General features: G+C 41.4%; 1 protein-coding gene across 1 annotated transcript in view; it reads left to right on the top strand.

Annotated features, from left to right (window-relative positions):
• WWP2 (WW domain containing E3 ubiquitin protein ligase 2) overlaps positions 1-20777 on the top strand; it is a 148473-nt gene that overhangs the window by 107582 nt on the left and 20114 nt on the right. Inside the window, exons 9-10 of the mRNA XM_047078683.1 lie at positions 9622-9711; positions 19575-19749. Of these exons, the coding sequence (XP_046934639.1) occupies positions 9622-9711; positions 19575-19749 (265 nt within the window). The remainder of the gene's footprint in view (positions 1-9621; positions 9712-19574; positions 19750-20777) is intronic.

Raw genomic sequence — 20777 nt, forward strand, 5'->3', positions numbered from 1 at the left:
TTTAAAACAGTACTTCTTACACTGTGTGGAACCAGTCCCCCCCACCCCTGCCTTTTTTGTTTTATTTTCTTATTTTCAATCCGTTAAGAATCCTTATACTTTTGTTCTCTACTTATCCACCGATCACATAAATTTAGATGTTGTGGCAATGCCAGATTGGTACAAAAGTTTCTAAATGCTTGGAAACTTCTGTACTTTTTTTTGCTAAACAGTAACAGTTTGGGCCACAGACTATGCTTTGAGTAGCACCAGATTAAAGGATTATACTGGGAGACTCGGTGCCTTTTTTGCTGAATATGGTTTAGTTCTTGGCTGTGCAAGGACTATTACATGCTTAGGTAATGCTGAATAGTGCATGCTTCTGGCTTCCTCCTCATCATCTCAGAAGGAAACCTTACTTCTGAAGACTCTTCTGTTGTCCAAGGCTGGCCCGTGAGATGTTCTCACACTATTATGTGTATCTCTTCATGTGTAATTACGAATATCCATTTTTACTACACTTTCTGGAGAGTTCCACAAGAGCAGAGAGCGTTACGTCCATCTTTGTATCCCCAGCTCCTAGCACAGGACCTGGCTTCTAGGGAGACGGAGTGAGAAGTGTTTGTTAATGACTAAGGTAAATGATTTCACATTCTCAGTAGCATTTAAAATTAAAAAAGATTCTAAGTAGAAAAAGAAAACGGAGAAGAAAGAAGAACAACAATAACAAACACCCAGATTTAAGCATTGGTGCTTTGCAGACTGTGTGTGTTTTTTCCTGACCATTAGTAATAGCTAACATGTGTTCGGCGTTTACAGTGTGTAGGGGCTGCTAAGTTTTGCCCGTGGATTATTTGGTGCAGTTTTCACAACGCTCTGTGTGGTAGCTGCTTTTATCCTCATTTGCAGAATGGGAGACCTTTTAAGCAATTTGCCCAGGACCACATATACAGACACACACACATAAAAACATGCCTACCAAAATCTGGTCGTCTTACAGCTTGTGCTTTTAAAATTTATTTTTTTATCATAAAATATTTTAAGCATGCAGGTAAGAATGGAGTGTAATGTAAGAAATACCTATCACCACCCAGCTGTATCAGATTTTAGCCTTATGCTATATTTACTACAGACTTCCCTTTTTTAACCTCTTGATGAAGAAATTACAAATACATTAGAAAGTCTCCGTGAGCCTCTTCCCGATTCCCTTCCCTGTGTACAGAGATAAGGTGGAACTTGGTACATTCATTGAAAGTGCTACAAGGTATTCTATAGTATGAATAGATAGCATTTTATTTATAATTCACATTTATTTATACTTACCCTATATCTGATATATAAATATAAAATATAAAAATTTATGTAAACATATATTTACACATCTATATTATTTTAACAAACATATTTAGTAATATTTTCTATGTAATTTATATCTTCCATTTGTAAATTTAATGGTATAACAATAAATAAATGTTTTCATATTTTATATTATTATCTCTTCACAATTATAAACAACGCTACAATGAAGTTTTTCTGTGCATGTCTTTTTGTCTGTGTGTCTGTTCTTTTAAGGCATATGCTGGACCTGGAATGTCACTGTAGGGATTGAAGATCTTCAATTTTAGTAGATACTATCAAATTGCTCACCGATTCTTACATTCCCACGAGCATACATACTAAGCATTCCTGCTAAAACTTAAAATTGTGAGATTTTTTTTGTTTTTTTCATTTTGGCCAGCTTAATGTCTGTGAGTGGTGTATCTCTTTGTGGTTTTAATTTGAATGTCCTTGATTACCACTGACATTGAACCTCTTCTCACATGTTTTTATTTGGTTCTTTGATTTCCTTCTTCGTGAGTTGCCTGTTCATACATTTTTGTTCATTCTTCTATTTAACTGTTTGTCTTTTTCTCTTTAATCTGTAAGGTTTCTTTTTTTTTTTAATTTTTTTTTTAATGTTTATTTATTTTTGAGACAGAGAGAGACAGAGCATGAATGGGGGAGGGGCAGAGAGAGAGGGAGACACAGAATCTGAAACAGGCTCCAGGCTCTGAGCTGTCAGCACAGAGCCCGACGTGGGGCTCGAACTCACGAACTGTGAGATCGTGACCTGAGCCGAAGTCGGCCGCTCAACTGACTGAGCCACCCAGGCGCCCCTGTAAGGTTTCTTAATATAAGCTGGGGACTCCTTGCTTTTCAATTACATGCATTGCAGATATTTTCTTCCAGTCTGTGGCTTGTCTTTTCACTTTTTAACGTTATCTTTCATTGTACAGGAGTTCAAAATTTAAAGTGGCCAACTTTGTTAATCTTCATGTACCATTTGGGTCTTGCCTAAAATTCTTCCCTACACTGACGTCGCAAAAATTTTCACACACCCTCTACATTTTGTTGATTTTGATGTGCTTGTTATTTCACATTTAAACTTTAAAATCAAAATGTAATATACAAGCTTAATTGGCAGTATTCTTTTCTTTCTCAGTGATATGTTAAATCATATAATTGATGGCATTTTAGATTTAATGAAAAATAGCATATTTATATAAGTTTTTAAACAAAAATTTGTATTATGCCTGTTATTTTAGCTTGCAATGTATTATATAATTATATTATATTATATTATATTATATTACATATATCATGTTATATATTGCAACATATTATAAATATCTGGACAAGTTAATATCATCTATAATGTTATTTTCTTAAAAAATTTTTTAAAAATATTTATTTATTTTGAGAGAGAGAGAGAGAGAGAGAGCGCACGCGAGGAGGGGAGGGGCAGAGAGAGGGAGAGAGAGAAAGAACCCACGTTGCCAGCGCAGAGCCCGAAGTGGGGCTCGGAAACCGATCATGACCTGAGCTGAAATCAAGAGTCAGATGCTCAACCGACCAAGCCACCCAGGCGTCCCATATCATGTTATTTTTGATGAGTGAATACTTATTATAGAAATAACATAATTTATTTTACTAATCCTCCATTTAGAGGCATTGAGGTTGTTTCCATTTTTTGTAGAACATGTCACATACTGTGACAGATGCACTTATAGCTAAATCTTTGACACATACTTATTTCCTCAGCATCCATCCTAGAAGCAGAGCCGCTGAGTTAAAGGATATTCACAGAGGAAAAGTTTTCGACCAAGTTGCCAAATTGCCCTTTTGAAAGAGTATACCCATTTTTGCTCCCACCAACTATGTTTTAAAGGGTGACTGTTTTTCTCTGCCTTGCCAAATTTATTTGCAAAATTATTTGTCAACGAACATGTTAAACTTTTTTTTTTTTTTTTTTACATGCATACCATCTCCAGGAATTCCCTTGCTCTCAGTAAAACCATACATTTTAATGTTTCCATCTTTCATTGAGGAGCCTTGGAAACTTTTCCAATGCAAAGAAATTAGAAGGTTGAAGAAGAAGGAAAAAAAAGACTTAATTCAGAAGCCTTGATTGAGGCTCAACTGTGCCATTCTCTGCTTACAGGGCATAAAGTACTGGTTGTTGGTAGTTTTAAAGAAGGGGTTAGTGTGCTTAGATTGAACGGAAAGCCCAGTATCTCAAGAAGGTTTCTTGGGGGAAGACCGAGTTTAACACATTTCCTACCCAGTTTACAAAGGATCTACTGAAGCAGTGAAAACAGTGAATGGGAAATTTGTTCCATTGCACCAGATTTCTGCCTCATAAAAGTCTGAAAATGTCCCTAACAGAGGAAATAAATCTTACGGTTCACCCAGGAAGTGGCTAAAGTTTGGGGAATAAGATTTGGTTCAGAGTCCTTTATTAGAAGAGCATAAAATAAGAAGCTGTAAATCCCATGAGGTTTTTGCCTGTGGGGAGTTGAACTGCCACATACGCAGCTTTAAGAATACTTGAATACTTTTATGAGAGGACTGGGTGGCCCAGTAGGTTCAGCATGCCACTTTGGCTCAGGTCATGGTCTCACAGTTCATGAGTTCAAGCCGTGCGTCGGGCTCTGTGCTAACAGCTCAGAGCCTGGAGCCTGCTTCCGATTTTGTGTCTCCCTCTCTCTGCCCCTTCCCCACTTGCTCTCTGTCTCTGTCTTTCTCTCTCAAAAATAAATGAACATTAAAAAAAAATTTAAAAGAAGAAAGAATACTTGGGTACTTTCAGTGTCTTTTTTTGCAGTTTAGTTTTTGTCTATGTAACCAGCAGGGCATCTTTATTTTGCGGGGTGTGTAGAGTTCTGGCTTGACTTTGTTTTCTAACATTGTGTATTTTGAGTGAGATCAACTTTACTATTGCCCACTGACTCTATTAGTCAAAGGCAGCAAATTAATAAATAGTAAAAATTAGTAATACTTTTACTAAGATTGAATTTTTGAGCACATTGGTAGGTAAATCTGTAAGGGCCTCTTATTTTTTTTGTTTTTTATTTTTTTTTAATGTTTATTTATTTTTGAAAGAGAGGGAGAGAGAGAGAGAGACAGAGTACGAGCAGGGGAAGGGCAGAGAGAGGGAGACACAGAATCCAAAGCAGGCTCCCGGCTCTGAGCTGTCAGCACAGAGCCCGACGCAGGGCTCAAACTCGAAGACTGCAAGATCGTGACCTGAGCTGAAGTCGGGCGGCTTAACCAGCTGAGCCACCCAGGCGCCCCTGTAAGGGCCTTTTAAAGAGAATGTCTCTGACACTAACCTGAACTACTCCTGTAGCTGTTAGCCCTTTCCATCTTAATCCTACTGTTGGTGAAAATGTGATTCTGTCCACACATCAGGGAAGTCTGCCCAGTAGGTATGTTGATCAGGGTTGGCTGAATGGCAGAATAATCGAGAATTTTCTGAAGACCTTTTAGGAAACCTTCCACAGGAGTGTAGTGACTACGTTTAGGGGACCAGACAGTTTCTTTCAGGTAACACAGGAGAGAACGGATAGGGTGTCATCCTCGCGATGGGATTTTTACCCTTTTAATGACGGTGAGGGGTGTGATTGGGGCATGGGCATGGAAGATAACTGAATAAAAGGCATAGGAGCAAAGGTAGCATAGGTTAAAAAAATTACCTAAAATTAATTGAAATTGGAGGCTACTTTTCAAGTGCCTTCAAATACAAAGACTCTGTGTAGTCCATGGTTGAACTGAATGTTTCTCATTGAAGGCCAAGGAGCAATGTGTTGGGAAGGGACCTGAATCAAGCTTGATGCTTTGAACACTGTTTCTGAGAACATCAAAGGAAGCTATTCAGTGGGAGAGGATATGGCCATGTGACCAGGATGCAGTATTGAGACCCATGGGTAGTTGGATTGAAAAGCCTTTTTATCTCAGTGTGAAGAAGATGCTTATAAGGGACAGAAACCTCACCCCTGACAGGGACGTGCCAATGAAAGGTCGCTGCCAGTATCACTTTCTTGGCCTGGGGAGACCGAACCAAGACAGTGGGAAGGCTTAATCTATGTGGGTCAGCAGTTACCGAGGAGAGCTGAGAATTGGGAGGTTCTTTTGATTGTGGACAGAATTGACCGACTGTGCTGCAGTGAATGAAGGGAAGAGATTTGTGTGAATTCTGAGGAGCCATGCAGGTAAGGGAGGAGTTGCGAGTTCTCTAAGAAAAGCAGTTAGGCCAGGTCATGGATCAGGGAGGACCCATATGGACATTTAATCTGAGCAGGAGTCCAATTTCAAAAGGAAAAATGTAGATATCAAAAAAGGCAATGCAAGAAAGGTCTTGTTCCTCTGGTAACTATTTTTCCAGTGAAGCCAGTTGAGAGGGTTCATACAAGAACATTGAAATTTGCTGGACAATAACAACCCTTGAAAGAGAGTCTTTCATTTCTAGGATCAGGTGGGATCAAAGATGGGATGGACAGATCTTATCTGGGCTTGGAAAGAGCTGCTGTACCTCTTGAATATAAGCGAGGAGGTCTTTGCACTGATTTTCTGCCAGCGTGTGGGAATACCCCTGTGTCAATTAAAGACATTTACTTCATGGAATTTTTTTTTAATGTTTATTTATTTTTGAGACAGAGAGAGACAGAGCATGAACGGGGGAGGGTCAGAGAGAGAGGGAGACACAGAATCTGACGCAGGCTCCAGGCTCCGAGCTGTCAGCACAGAGCCCGACGCGGGGCTCGAACTCACAGACCGTGAGATCATGACCTGAGCCGAAGTCGGAAGCCCAACCGACTGAGCCACCCAGGCGCCCCTACTTCATGGAATTTTAAGAATTATCCCATCTTCAAATTAAAAGATGAGCCAAAGTATAATATAACCAAAGTTTTCTCTTTGTCTAAAATGAATTCTAAAAGTAGAGACTACTTATGAAAGTTGTAACACAATTTTTGGAATGAAGAAAAATGTGTTTTGGCACCTTTCATCTGCAATTGCTACAACAAATATTTTGTCTTTTTAAAAGGTGCGGCCTCACCCACATATTATGGATAGGTTTCCAAATAGTGACTGCACAATGAACCAGACTCATTTTGTTGGTGTTTTGTGCCAGAAATTGCCAAGGAAGGGAAGGACATAGCTAACTTCTTAGAGGATGCTGAGGAGTTACCAGCTACTTAAGACTTACTGGGAGCAGATGTTATGAAAGAGTGGTTTGCTGCCATTTCCTTGAGGAGCTTCCATATTTCAGTACTCACTCATAAGCCAAGTATCTTTTTCAAGACTCCTCATTTCCAAATTCAGATGAATAAAGAGGGTATCAGATTTGCTACTCTATTACTGAGCAGACGGGAGGAGTTTGAGGATCTGGTGTGAAGCCATAGTATGTTAGCCTCGCTTTTTTTTTTTTTTTCTCTGCAAGATCCCTACAAGAAAGGTTTTCTGTGGATGGGACAACAGCCTCTCGAGCTGATAATATTTGTTACTCTTTTGTCTTTAATTCAGAAGGGCATCTAGAGGGAGAAGATCTTTAACTTTACCCAGGGTACATTTTTATCTGGTCACTTTTGGCAGAATTGTTTGCCCTTTTAATAAAATAATGAAGTGTAAAGATCTTTTTGCAGCGGGAGGAATCAGAGCACCTGGACCAAGTCACCCATATCCATTTTGACCAGAACATTGAGCAAGAATACCCAGGAAAGAAGATGTTCTCGAGCACGTGTTAATGGTTGTTGGTAGCGCTCTGATCCTCAAGCCAGTGGCTGATCCCTTTTGAGAGGTGGGACTCAAACCATTGGACCTCACTGCTCCCAGGGCTAACCCTCCCAGTGGTGCAAAATGTGCAGTCTCTTCTGGTAGATCACATCTAAGCAGAAGCTTCTGATTAAAACGGAGCCTAGAGATGAACACGGTGGACCTTTGTAGTTACCCTCCAGTTGTCTTGATTCTCCAGGACCCCCTACCTGGACTCCAGTGCTGGGGAAAGCTGTTTACTTTGAGATGGGGATTGAGAAGGCACCTGGCACCTTGTTTTCTGGGTAGTAGGTTCCCTATAAATTCTAGTCGACCTTCTTTTTCCTCATTTCTTCCTTTCAGCATGATGTGGTAAAACGCAATGGCTAGGAAGTCAGAGCTGAGTTGGAATGACACATAAAAGTTACTTAGCTTCTCTGATCCTCTGTTTCGTCCATGGTGATGGCACTTCCGACCTTAAAGGATGGAGGCAAGGACTTCATGAGGTAAAACATGAGCCTATAGCTCATTATAGATGATCAGTGGGTAATGATGACCCCCTTCCTTTCCTTGCCATAAAAACCTCACATATATCTTTATCTGACCTAGCTAGCATCCGAGGTGTCGGTCAGTGCAGTCTGCTGATCAGGCATTTTACTATTTTCTAAAAATTTTTGAAGTTTATTTATTTTGAGAGAGCACGAGATGGGGAAGGGGCAGAGAGAGAGGAGGACAGAGAATCTGAAGCGGGCTCTGTGCTGACAGCAGAGAGCCCGATGCGGGGCTCAAACTTACAAACAGTGAGATCATGACCTGAGCCAAAGTCAGACCCTCAACTGACCGAACCACCCAGGCGCCCCCAGACATTTTAGTTTAAATGAGAAATGGTATTAAATAAAGCCAACATCCATTGGAATAGATGCACCAGGCCTTTAGTAATAGAAATTGGGACATTATTTCAGTATTCAGTCAGCTCTGCTATTATGTATGTATTCCTAAAAATCATCATGCTATGCAAAAAAAATCATGCCATGAAAACCACAGGGTTTACAGGAAAAAAAATGGGTTAGGGGCATAACATCCAAAAATGTGTCAGAGGCACACACAAAAAATAGGAAGCTAATAATGATGGTAGCACAGTTTTTCACATGTTAAATGGTTGAGGTGCATAACACTACAATGAGTGTGTGTTCCCATGAAAAGATCTGGAGTTTACTTGTGGAAGCAGGTGTCAGAAGTGTTTGAGCTTGTGAGTGTTGTCGTAAAGTGATTGCAAGGAGGATCATCTGAAATCAGACGGGAGTTGTAAGGCCAGATGTGGATGAATATGGCGTACAACACGTAGTAAACTGAGGCAGCTGTAGATGCATATGGGCTTCGTGTGTTCCTACGTGACTGGGTTCAGCTGGGGGACGTCATCTGTGTGCATTTAGTGTTTCTAAAAGGAAAAGCCATGCTTAAGCAAACACAAAATTCACATGCTCACATTGTTCCCTCGTGTATCAGTCACATTGGGATAGATTTATGTTTTCAAAACAAGCATTTCAGCAGAACTGACTGTACTAGCTTCCTGGAAAAGGTCACCTTCTCTTAGGCAGTACCCACAAGTAGAAGCAGATGAAATCATTGTAAAACATAAAGGCTCATGGGACCATTAACATCCTTTATGAAGTGGTGGCCCTTTTATAAATATAAAATTTTGTATCCTTCATATATGGATTACCATATTCTGGGTAAAGGGGAGTTATTGTCAGACTGCATTGAGTATGGGAATAGCAGGCGTTGGGTGGGTGGCCCTTGGCTGTATTCTGTAGTGATTTTGCTTGTAGATTATCTCTTTGGATCATCTACTGCCTTGTTATTCTTCCACTAGCACAGAATGGCCACTTTTGGCACCCCATATCTCACGTTACCGTACACACAGACTCATAAGAAGAGAAGTCAGTAAATAATAAGAGGAGAGCAGTCCATAAATAACAGTATGCTGTTTCTTCATTCACCCGGATCTCTGTTAAAGATCCTCTGTAAATGAATCTTGTATTTTAAAAAGAAATGCGGTCATGAATATCTGTGATGTTAGGAGAACAGGGATAGTCATATGATTTGTGACTTTAAAACGTAGTGTAGACTGAAAAGGCTGAAGGTAAACTTTAGGTGACGTCTGTGAAGCCCAGAAATTGCATACAAATTTTCATTGGTAAGTACACTTTGGAAAGAAAGTGTCCTTGGCTTTTATCACATTCCTAAAGGGGTCTTTGATCCTGAAATGACCACGTCACACTTTTAGAAAAGTCCATAGATAGAGACTCGTATGGGTCATTTAGGGGAAGCTAGGGTGATCTGTGGCACATCCTAGCCCATTGACTTCATAGAGGGGAGCTTTGGACTCAAGAAGTGCTCCTGGCTGCTGCCGCAGTGATAGTATGAAGCAGGTTTGACCCCTGGGCTGAGCTCGCATGTCGTCTTTGTCCTCTCATCACTCATCACATCAGTAATGAAGGACTCCTTTTCACACAAGGGCTTACGCCTTTTAAGTGTGTATCTCATGCTTCCCTTGACTTTGTTTTGCAGATGGGAACAACGAGAGCTGCCTAATGGGCGTGTGTATTATGTTGACCATAATACCAAGACCACCACCTGGGAGCGGCCTCTTCCTCCAGGGTAAGGCAAGGCTGGCAAGCCCTGAGACTCTAGAACCGGCACCCGGAGTCACCGAATGGCTTCTCCACCATTCACTGCCATCACTGTCCTTAGTTTCCCCTACCCTCTGCTCCTTGCCCTCTCTTTTATCCGCCTCCCATTGTCTTCTCCTTCTACACTATTTCTTCTCTTTATTTCCCTTCTCCCCACATTCATTGTGTTGGCAGTGGGCTGTATTATGGGCTTTATTATGTGCCATGGCTGTTGGGTCCTGGAGGGAGGAGGGCTAGGAATCCTGCATCCTGGGCCATTGATGCCTTGATGCCCTCAGTTATTTCACCTACAGAAATATCCCATCAGGGCCAGGTTCTCAGTCATTTTCTGCAGAGGTAGCAAAGTACAAGGATATTTATTCCCGGTCACTTGATTGCTTTTCCTAAGAAAGAGAAAAGGCATGAGGAAGCCAAGATACAAAGGGTGTTGATGCATTTCAAAGCACCGTATGCCCGAATGGCCCCTGAAGGGTGCTTCTCCTTGAGCTGGGCTTTGTGAGAACACAGCTAAGTTCTCTAAAACCAGAGGATAAGTGAGGCTTCCAAGTGAGGGAAGACTGTCCAAGTTCAAGGAGAAGGGGTTTGGTTCCCTGCTTGCCAGGGACAGAAAGTTCTTTCCACATGTGCCTTTTGGTCCACAGAGCTTTCAAAAGAGAATGTATTCTGCTCAAAGGAGAGAATCACCTCCCAGTAAGGCAGTCATGAAGGGCTCCAGCATAAAATATGAACACCTCCCCATCAAGCTTGTAGAGGGAGAGGATGTCAGAGGTGGGGAGTATTAGGAAAAACCCTTGTACTCTGGTTCACTGGTCATACACATGCCAGGCAAATACCACCTCACCTTCTGGTCCTGCAAATTTCCATGGATAGGCTGTTTTTAGTTTCGATTTCCTGGTAGAATGCTTGTGTTTTCCTTTTGTTCCTTACCCTTTTGGAAATGAAACTATAATCCGTCATCATGAGTCCTCATTCTGTTTTCTACTTTAAGTTCAGATTATTTATTTATACATTTAACCAAAGCTACATATTGATGTCTTGGGAAAAAATCACACTTTTTACTTTGGAAATTATGGAAATTTTCATATTCATATGAATAGTCTCCAATGTGCACTAAGTAGAGAGAATCCCCACATACTCAACACTTGGCTTCAATAATCTTCAAGTCATGGTCAGTCTTGTTTCATCTATACCAGGGGTTGGCAAACTATGGGCCTCTGGTTGAAATCCAGCCTCCACCTGTTTTTGTAAATAAAGTTTTGAAGAAAATCCTATGTAATCATCTTATAACTTTATCCATATTTTGGTATATATTTCTAAAAAATGTTCTTACTAAAAACAAAACCACTCTATTGTTAACAGTATTTTCTTTTCTTTATTATTATTATTATTATTACTATTATTATTTTAAATTTACATTTAAATTTAAATGTACCACATTTTCTTTATCCATGCATCCATCACTGGACATTTGGGCTCTTTCCATACTTTGGCTATTGTTGATAGTGCTGCTATAAACATTGGGGTGCATGTGCCCCTTCAAAACCACAATGAGATACCACCTTACACCTGTCAGAATGGCTAACATTAACAACTCAGGCAACAACAGATGTTGGCGAGGATGCAGAGAAAGAAGGTCTCTGGAGGAGACCTCTGAAGGATTGTTTGTTCTACTCTGTGGTGAATGCTGGTGTTATTTTGATAGGGATTTCATTGAATATGTAGATTGCTTTGGGTAGTATTGACATTGTAACAATATTTGTTCTTCCTATCCAGGAGCATGGAATCTTTTTCCATTTTTTGCGTCTTCTTCAATTTGTTTCATAAGCTTTCTATAGTTTTCAGTGTATAGATTCTTCACGTCTTTGGTTAGATTTATTCCTAGGTATTTTATGGGTTTTGGTACTGTTAACAATATTTTCATGCTGTCATCAAATACTGAGTCAGTAGCCAAATTTCTCCAATTGTCTTGCAAAATAATCATTGATTTTTAACAGGATGTGTTTTACACTTGTACTTTGTGTGTTGACAGCCCTTATACTTAAAAGCAGCATTAACTCTAGAAATGTGCTAGTTGCTGCCTCTTAAGTTATGTAGGCCTTGACCTGATGAGCATTTGGATAGCATCTAAATTAAGATTTTAATGGTGTCTTCTAAGGATGGCCAAAAATTGTTTCTTCTTTAAGTTTTGAGGTGGGACAACAGATCCAGATTTCTTTCTTGCTTGCTTTCTTTCTCTTGCTTTCTTTTCTTTTTTTTCTTCCTTTCTTCCTTCCTCCCTCCCTTCTTTCCTTTTCTTCTTTTCTCTTCTTTGCTTTCTTTCTTTCTTTTCAGTCAACAAATACTTATTGAGCCCTGCTCTATACCAGGCACTATGCCCCGGGAGTACATCGGTACACCAAAGGAGAAAACCCCTGATCTCACGGTAGTGTGAGACACACAGTTAATGAGTTAATAAATTTATACAATGTCAGGTGGTGATATGTAATTTGAGGTAAAATAAATCAGAGGAAGGGGTTGAGGTAAACAAAGTAGCACACACACATTTTTCTGATGCACATAAAATCAATATATAACCGTTAGAATAAAAATGTCTCCCTGCATGTACCATCTACATTTGCCTAATGATACCAGGTCCACCACCTCTGAGAGGTGCAGGCTCACACGACCAGAATGTGGTAGAATAATCCCTCTGGTTCCATTTCTTTCCTCCGTCATTTTTCAAATTGGATACAGATCGTACCCTGAGAAAGACTTTGAACCCGCAGCTCCCCTAATTTCCCTGAGGGGCTGGGCCGCTCCTCCACACCTGACTAGGTACTCGGCCCCTCCGGGTGTGGGCTGGGGATGCCTCTAGCATCACTGGAGAGCAGAAAGCATTGTAATTACAGATCCAGATTTCTTATTGTCAGGACACTTTTAATGCTTTATTGGACGGTGGCTCAGCTCTACACCCCACGTAGCGTATTAGTTCTTACAGAATTTTAATCTCAGACCTCAGTACCTCTGAGCCCCTGGCAGGTACTTCTGCACCATAACCAGGAGCCCAGACAGAATTAGAGTGCTTAAGCTTTCATCGCTAACAACGGGAGAAGTTCCACCCCAGGAAGTATCATCATGCCGAGAGCACACTTGAAACTACAGGCGGAGCCATTGTCTCAACAGACCCAGTCACTCCGGAGTAAGATTGAGTCAAAGGATTCAGTCTGTCTTGGCCACCCCCTTCTGTGTGATCCAGGGGACGCTTGTATGAGGAATGGTCATTTTTTTATCCAGGAACAAAAAGTATTGGCCCTGGTAACTAAGGATGGATGCAGTAATTTGCTCTTAGGTGGTGTTTAGACCAGAGGTGAGCAGGGAGAGGGGTCTCGATAGACCACGGTGTAGGGGAGGCCTCACAGAGGGAGCGGGATCAGATACGATCTTGTAGGAGGGTCTGGAGTTGGACTTAAATGACAAGAGGAAGTTGATCCAGGTTGGGGGAAAGGCGTGAAAGTAAAAGATATCGTTAGGGAATGATTAATGAGGCAGTTTGGCTGGAGTGGAAGGTTTACGTGAAACAGAGATGCCCAGAGAGTGTCTAGCAAGACAGCTGGGTTTGGTGGACATGCCTGCTGGAACATGAGAGAGCGCAGGGCCGACTGGGCCTCAACCACTGTGCTGTTTTTATAGATTGCGATTCTTGGTGAGATTTCACCCACAATCAAGGGTGGGGTTATGCTGTTTAGAAGTTTGAAATTTACCAGTCCAGAAGACTTTTAGTTAAACGTGTGGATTAAACATGTATTTATTTCCATTCCTTCCTGAAAACCCCTAAGTGGCAATAAAAGTATAAAGAAGTATAATGATAAAGGATTGGAAGAGGAGAAGCAGCATATGGGAGAAGGTAATAAAACTTTGGTTGCTGATAAATGGCAGAGCTGAGAAAGCTGAAACCCCAACTTACAATGTGGGTGCCCACCAGGAAGTCAGCCAGTCAGCACCACGGAGCCCTGGAAAGCTCAGCAATCAGACACGGTAGGGGGAGGTGCTATGAAATGAGACTAAAAAGCTAAAGTCAAGTTAAAAATTGGTGCAGGGAGTTGTTAGAGTCTCAGGTTGTCAACCATGACATCCAGCCCTGTGCCGCACGCCTGCATGCACACGTGTTTATCTCACACATGCATGCGCACATGCAGCCAGCCTGGAGGATGAAGCCAGAGCTGAAGGCAAGGATGAGCTCAGAAAAAAATGGATTGAGTGAGGACGCTGTCCCCAAGTTAAAGATTGGGACTTTTTTTTGCTAGATAAAGGGATCAGTCGAAGGGAAGAGAACTACAGATTGTGATGTTTGTGGGTCGTCTAGTGAAACAGCTGAATGAAGCCACTGGTCAGTTTTCCCCCACCTGGATACCCAGAGCGTCCATTCAGTGTTTTAGTGACTCACTTTTAAATATGAAAGAACAGCCTGCGGCCAGCAGACAGAAAGGGGACTTGGTGAAAACAATGTGGAATGTAAAACCAAATTGTGATTCGTATCCTCAAAAATTTGGGAGGAAATACGGCATCTGTGCAAGAAGAACAGGAGACCGTGAAATGAACCATGCAGAAAACAAGAACATTCATTTGTTTATTAATGTTTATTTATTTTGAGAGAGAGAGAGAGAGAGAGAAAGCGCGCATGTGTGCGTGCGTACCCGCAAGTGGGAGAGGGGCAGAGAGAGAGAATCCCAAGTAGGCTCTGTACTGGCTGTGTGAGATCATGACTTGAGCCGAAATCAGGAGTTGGGCCCTTAACTGACTGAGCCACCCAGGCACCCCAAGAAGACCTTTTAGAAATTAATATATAACTGACTGTGGAACAACCCGGGGGTTAAGAGTGCATGCTGACCCCTGCACAGTTGAAAATGTGCATACAAATGACTTCCCCAGAGCTTAACTACTAATAGCTTACTGTTGACCAGAAGCCTTACCGATAACATAAACAATTGATTAACACATATTTTGTATATTATATATATTATATACTGTATTCTTTCAATAAAGTAAGCCAGAGAAAAGAAAGTATTATTAAGAAAATCATAAGGAAGAGAAAATACATTTACAGTACTGAACTGTATTTATTGAAAAAAAAAATCCATGTATAAACGGAGCACCACAGTTTAAACCCTTGCTGTTCAAGAGGTCAACTGTATATAACAGCAGAAACAGGGGTGCCTGGGTGGCTCAGTTGGTTAAGCATCCGACTCGATTTCGGCTCTGGTTGTGATCTCACAGTTGGTAGGATCGAGCCTCAGAATGGGGTCTGCATTGACAGTGTGGAGCCTGCTTGGGATTCTCTCTCCCTCTCTCTCTCTGCCCCTCCCCTGCTCTTGCACGTGCTCTCTCTCTCAAGATAAATATTTTTTAAAAAATTAAAAAAATTTTTTTTAAACATTTGTTTATTTTTGAGAGAGAAAGAGAGAGACAGAGTGTGAGCAGGAGAGGGGAAGAGAGAGGGAGACAGAGAATCCGAAGCAGGCTCCAGGCTCTGAGCACAAAGCCTGACACGGGGCTTGAATCCACAAACCGTGAGATCTGAGCTGAGGTTGGAGGCTTAACCAACTGAGTCACCCAGGTGCCCCTAAAAAAATTTTTTTTTAATGTTCACAAATTTTTGAGAGAGAGAGAGAGAGACAGAGTGCAGTGCGGGAGGGGCAGAGAGACAGGGAGACATAGAATCTGAAGCAGGCTCTAGGCTCTGAGCTGTCAGCGCAGAGCCCCATGTGGGGCTTGAACTCACGAACTACAAGATCATAACCTGAATGGAAGTTGGACGCTTAACCGACTGAGCCACCCAGGTGCCCCTCCCCCTGTCAAAATAAATAAACTTAAAAAGAAGAGCTCTTTAAAAAAATAAAAATTGCAAGAATGGAAAGATAATGTTGGAGATTAGAAAATTAGAAGATGAGCCCAGGAGATTCAACATCTGAACAGTAGTTCTAGCAAGAAAGAACTTGCTAGAAGAACTTTCTATTATCAAAGAAAAAAAAAAATAGAAGCATATTGCTAGAATTGAGTGGTAATGTATTCAAATTCAAAGGGCCTACCAAATGCCCAAACCAGAGAATGAGAAAAGACTGACCTCAAGGAACATCCAAATGGAATTTGTGGATGGCAAGAGAATGTCTCAGAAGCCTCCAGAGGGTAAAAATAGGCTAGCTATCGAGAATTAGGAATCAAGAATGCCATCTTTCTTCTCAACAGCAACTGTGGAGCTGGACCCTTAAAATTCTGATGGAAAGTTATTTCCTGTCTAGAAATCAACTTTTAGTCACCTTAACACTCAACTCTGAGACTTGAATAAAGGCATCTTCAGTGTTTCAAACAATTAACTTTGGTGCATCCTTTCTCAGAAGCTACTAGATGATTTGTTCCACCAGATGAGAGGAAACCAAGAAAGAAGTCATGAGATGCAGGACACAGGGGACTCCATTCAGAGGCCAAAGACAGTCCCAAGAGGAAGATGAGGGAAGGTGACTCAGGACAGTAACATAGAGCAGATCTGGAGGACAGGTGTCCACATAGGGCAACAGGGGCCTGGAGCTGTGTGGCTAAGGCATATCTGACTGACACTGAGAGGCCACGTGTGCCATCAGAATCTGGGGCTGCATTGGTAAGAGATTCTTGAAAAACAGGCAGAATGAAACACACTCTAGTTCTTTTCACTCCAGAAAAAAAAAAAGTCGTACAAGCAAGGAAACATACGTGTAGTATTCTATGAAATCATAATACAAACTCTGAATATGGATTTAATGACGATTTTCTAAATCGGGAGGAGGGGTCCTATGTGTGTTGTGGGGTGGGATGCAATAACTAAACGCTCAGCTTTGATAGCAGAAGGTTCACAGTAACGTCTAATATGACAGAAATCAAGAAACAGTAGAAGGAGCATGCTGTTTAGAAATATGGCTGTAAATAGAAGGAGCAGTTGAGAATTCAAAGTTGTTGCTTCTGAGAGGTAGGAATCAGCGATGGGGAGAGGCAGGGAAGGAGACACTGTTTTTTATTGTGTCTCCTGTAGTACCATTAGCATTTTTTTAATGTTTATTTTTGAGACACACACACACACACACACACACACACACACACACACACACGCACACACAGCATGAGCTGGGGAGAGGCAGAGAGAGAGAGGATGACAGAAGATCCAAAGCAGGTTCTGTGCTGACAGCAGAGAGCCTGATGTGGGGCTTGAACTCAGGAACCATGAGATCGTGACCTGAGCTGAAGTTAGACACTTAACTGACTGAGCCACCCAGGTGTCCCAAGAAGCTGTTTTTAGAGACGCTGTGAGTTAAGAGAATCATTGAAGAGGTGGCCAAAAAAAGTCAGTTAGGATGCTAACCCTGAAAATTGAGAAAGATACCGGACTGAAGCATGACAGTTATGTGAGTAAGGTAAGGATGCAGACAAGATGAAATGAGAAGGTAGTTAGAATAAAGCCTTTCCAGCCCATATAGTGTAATCCATATTGGGTTCCCTTTGCATTGAGTTAATGCTATTTTCTTCAGTGGTATCCCTTTCTTATCTTTTTAAGGCCCCTTTATCCCTCTTCCCCTTTCAAACTTATAGTGGAAAAATCAGGCATGTACCAAATTTGAGAGAATAGTACGATGAATCCCTGCTAACTACCACCTGGTTGTAGCAACTGATAACATTTTGTTTCGTCTGACCTCCTACTTTTCAGGGGAGGGGACTGATGAATTTTAGAGCAAATCCCAGCTGTCATATCTTTTGAACCATAAATATATCATATACATCTCTAACAGGTAAGGGTTTAAGAAAAAAAAAAAAAAACTAGGGGTACCTGGCTGGCTCAGTCCATAGAGCATGTGATTCTTGATCTCATTTTTGTGAGTTTGAGCCCCACGTTGTGCATAGAGATTCCTTAAAAAAACAACAAACTAAAATACCATTATCCCACCCAACAAAATTAACGACATTTCTTTGCTTCATGTCACCCAGTCCTTGTTCCATTCTCCCCAATTGTCTTAAAAATATTTTTACAGTTGATTTGGGTCAGATTCAAACTCAAGATCATCACATTAGTTTTGGCTGATATGTCTCATAAGGCTCTTTTATTATTTTTTATTTATTTTTTATTTTTTAAAATTTACATACAAATTAGCATAAAGCGCAACAGTGATTTCGGGAGTAGATTCCTTAGTGCCCCTTGCCCATTTAGCCCATCCCCCCTCCCACAACCCCTCCAGCAACCCTCAGTTTGTTCTCCATATTTATGAGTCTGTTTTGTTTTGTCCCCCTCCCTGTTTTTATATTATTTTTGTTTCCCTTCCCTTATGTTCATCTGTTTTGTCTCTTAAAGTCCTCAGATGAGTGAAGTCATATGATTTTTGTCTTTCTCTGACTAATTTCACTTAGCATAATACCCTCCAGTTCCATCCATGTAGTTGCAAATGGCAAGATTTCATTCTTTTTGATTGCCAAGTATTACTCCATTGTATATATGTATGTGTGTATATATATATACACACACACCACATTTCCTGTATCCATTCATCCATGGATGGACATTTGGGCTCTTTCCATACTTTGGCTATTGTGGATAGTGCTGCTATAAACATGGGGGTGCATGTGTCCCTTCGAAACAGCACACCTGGATCCCGTGGATAAATGCCTAGTAGTGCAACTGCTGGGTCGTAGGGTACTTCTATTTTCAGTTTTTTGAGGAACCTCCATACTGTTTTCCAGAGTGGCCGCACCAGCTTGCATTCCCATCATAAGTCTCTTTTAACCTGTAAGTTTCCCCACTTTTTCTTTCTTTCTTTCTTTCTTTCTTTCTTTCTTTCTTTCTTTCTCTCTTTCTCTCTTTCTCTCTTTCTCTCTTTCTCTCTTTCTCTCTTTCTCTCTTTCTCTCTTTCTCTCTTTCTCTCTTTCTCTCTCTTTCTCTCTTTCTCTCTTTCTCTCTTTCTTTCTTTCTTTCTTTCTTTCTTTCTTTCTTTCTTTCTTTCTATTTACTCTTTGAAGATCCTGGGCATTTGTTCTGTAGAATTTCTCATATTCTGGATGTGACCTTGGAATGTTGGGTGATATGCTTCTCTATCCATTGTCTTTCCTACCAACTGGTAGTTAGATATGGAGGCTTGATTAGATTGAAATTCACTTTTTAAAATTGAGGTATAACTTACACCCAATGAGATACCCAGATCTCAGGTTCATAGTTAGATGAGTTTTGACAAATGCATACATTTTTTTTTCAATATATGAAATTTATTGTCAAATTGGTTTCCATACAACACCCAGTGCTCATCCCAAAAGGTGGCCTCCTCAATACCTGTCACCCACCCTCCCCTCCCTTCCACCCCCCATCAACCCTCAGTTTGTTCTCAGTTTTTAAGAGTCTCTTATGGCAAATGCATACATTTATGTAACCTATACTCCCTCGAGTATCATTTATATTCCATCATTTATATATATTCCATCATTTATATTAGGCTCAGTGTAGGTCGCATGCCTACCCCTAATCCAGTCAGCTGTTCAACTCTGGACTTGGTAGTAGAGTCTCCTCCTTCCCCAGAACAACCTGGATCTCCTAAATGGAAATCAGGAGCTAATGGTGAGGAAGGATTGGCTGCTGTAGAGCAATGACTGCTATAATCACGAAAGCCCCAGTAGCCTCTGTTATTGGGACTTGCCTGGCTGTGCTTCCCTGGAGCAGCCCAGCTTCTGCACCAGACACCTTGCTTAACCCTGCCTCAGCCCCTCCTCGCCAGCCATCCAGAGGTTTCTCTAGAATTTGAGGGTAGGGGTGGGTGGTCACTACATTCATTCTGACCTTAATGTTTCCAGCTGGGAAAAACGCACAGACCCCCGAGGCAGGTTTTACTATGTGGATCACAACACGCGGACCACCACCTGGCAGCGCCCCACAGCCGAGTACGTGCGGAACTACGAGCAGTGGCAGTCACAGCGGAATCAGCTTCAGGGCGCCATGCAGCACTTCAGCCAAAGATTCCTCTACCAGGTGAGAGGGCAGGGGCTTGCCACGAGGGAGGGGAGCCTCCTGGCCCTGGAGAATGTGCTGCCTCGCACACTATTTGTTGACCTGTTTGGTGAGCGGGAAGACGGTAGCTGGAAATATCAGTGCTCTGGAGATTTTACTCATCACAATGAAATTCCTCAAATTCCGTCATTTCTAATTTAGTAACTCAGTGTCCAGCTTCTGTGTTTCAGGACTCAATATACCTGAAACTGACTCAGTATATCTGAGATATATACTATCTTTCTGCCAAGACTGGATTTCTCTTCTGGCCCCTCCATCCAAGTCCATTTATTCTAATTTGAAACCTGAAGGTCAGCTGTGACTTCTTCCGTACCTCAACTTTTGAGAACAAAACAGCCACCTACTCAGTTCGTTAAGCATCCAACTTCAGCTCAGGTCATGATCTCACAGTTCGTGGGCTTGAGCCCCACATCTGGCTCTGCACTGACAGTGCACAGCCTGCTTGGGTCCTGTCTCCCTTTTCTCTGTGCCCCTCCCCTGCTTGCTTGCGCTCTCTCTCTCAGAAATAAATACACATTAAAAAAAAAGCCATCTAAATCTTTTCCTTTCTGCTATTGTTTTTCTTTAAATCTTTTTTATTTGACACATTCTTAAGGATGGAAGGACCTCTAAAGTTGTTGTGGATCAGGGCTTCACAAACTATGGCCCATGGGCCAAAGTGGCCCACAACTGGTTTTGTAAATAAAGTTTTATTGGTACAGAAGCACTCCAAGTAGTTTAGGTATTGACTCTGGCTACTTACTTACACTGTAACAACAGAGTTGAGTAGTTTCAACAGAGACCATATAGCTTATAAAGCCTGAAATATTTGCTGTCTAGCCCTTTACAGAAAAAGTTTATTGACCTCTATTTCAACTTCCTTCTGATTCTTGGTTTTCCTTCATCCCTCCCAACTGAACGGTTAGGGCAGCCTTTCACTTGTTCTCTCTGTTGGCATTGTTCTCTCTTCCAATCTGTACTGCCTATTCCCAGCAGAGCAGTCTCCACAT

The sequence above is a fragment of the Lynx rufus genome, unplaced genomic scaffold (genome assembly GCF_022079265.1).
Source record: "Lynx rufus isolate CCGP_SWC_20201006 ecotype Redwood Valley unplaced genomic scaffold, mLynRuf1.p SCAF_16, whole genome shotgun sequence".
Classification (NCBI taxonomy): Eukaryota; Metazoa; Chordata; class Mammalia; order Carnivora; family Felidae; genus Lynx; species Lynx rufus.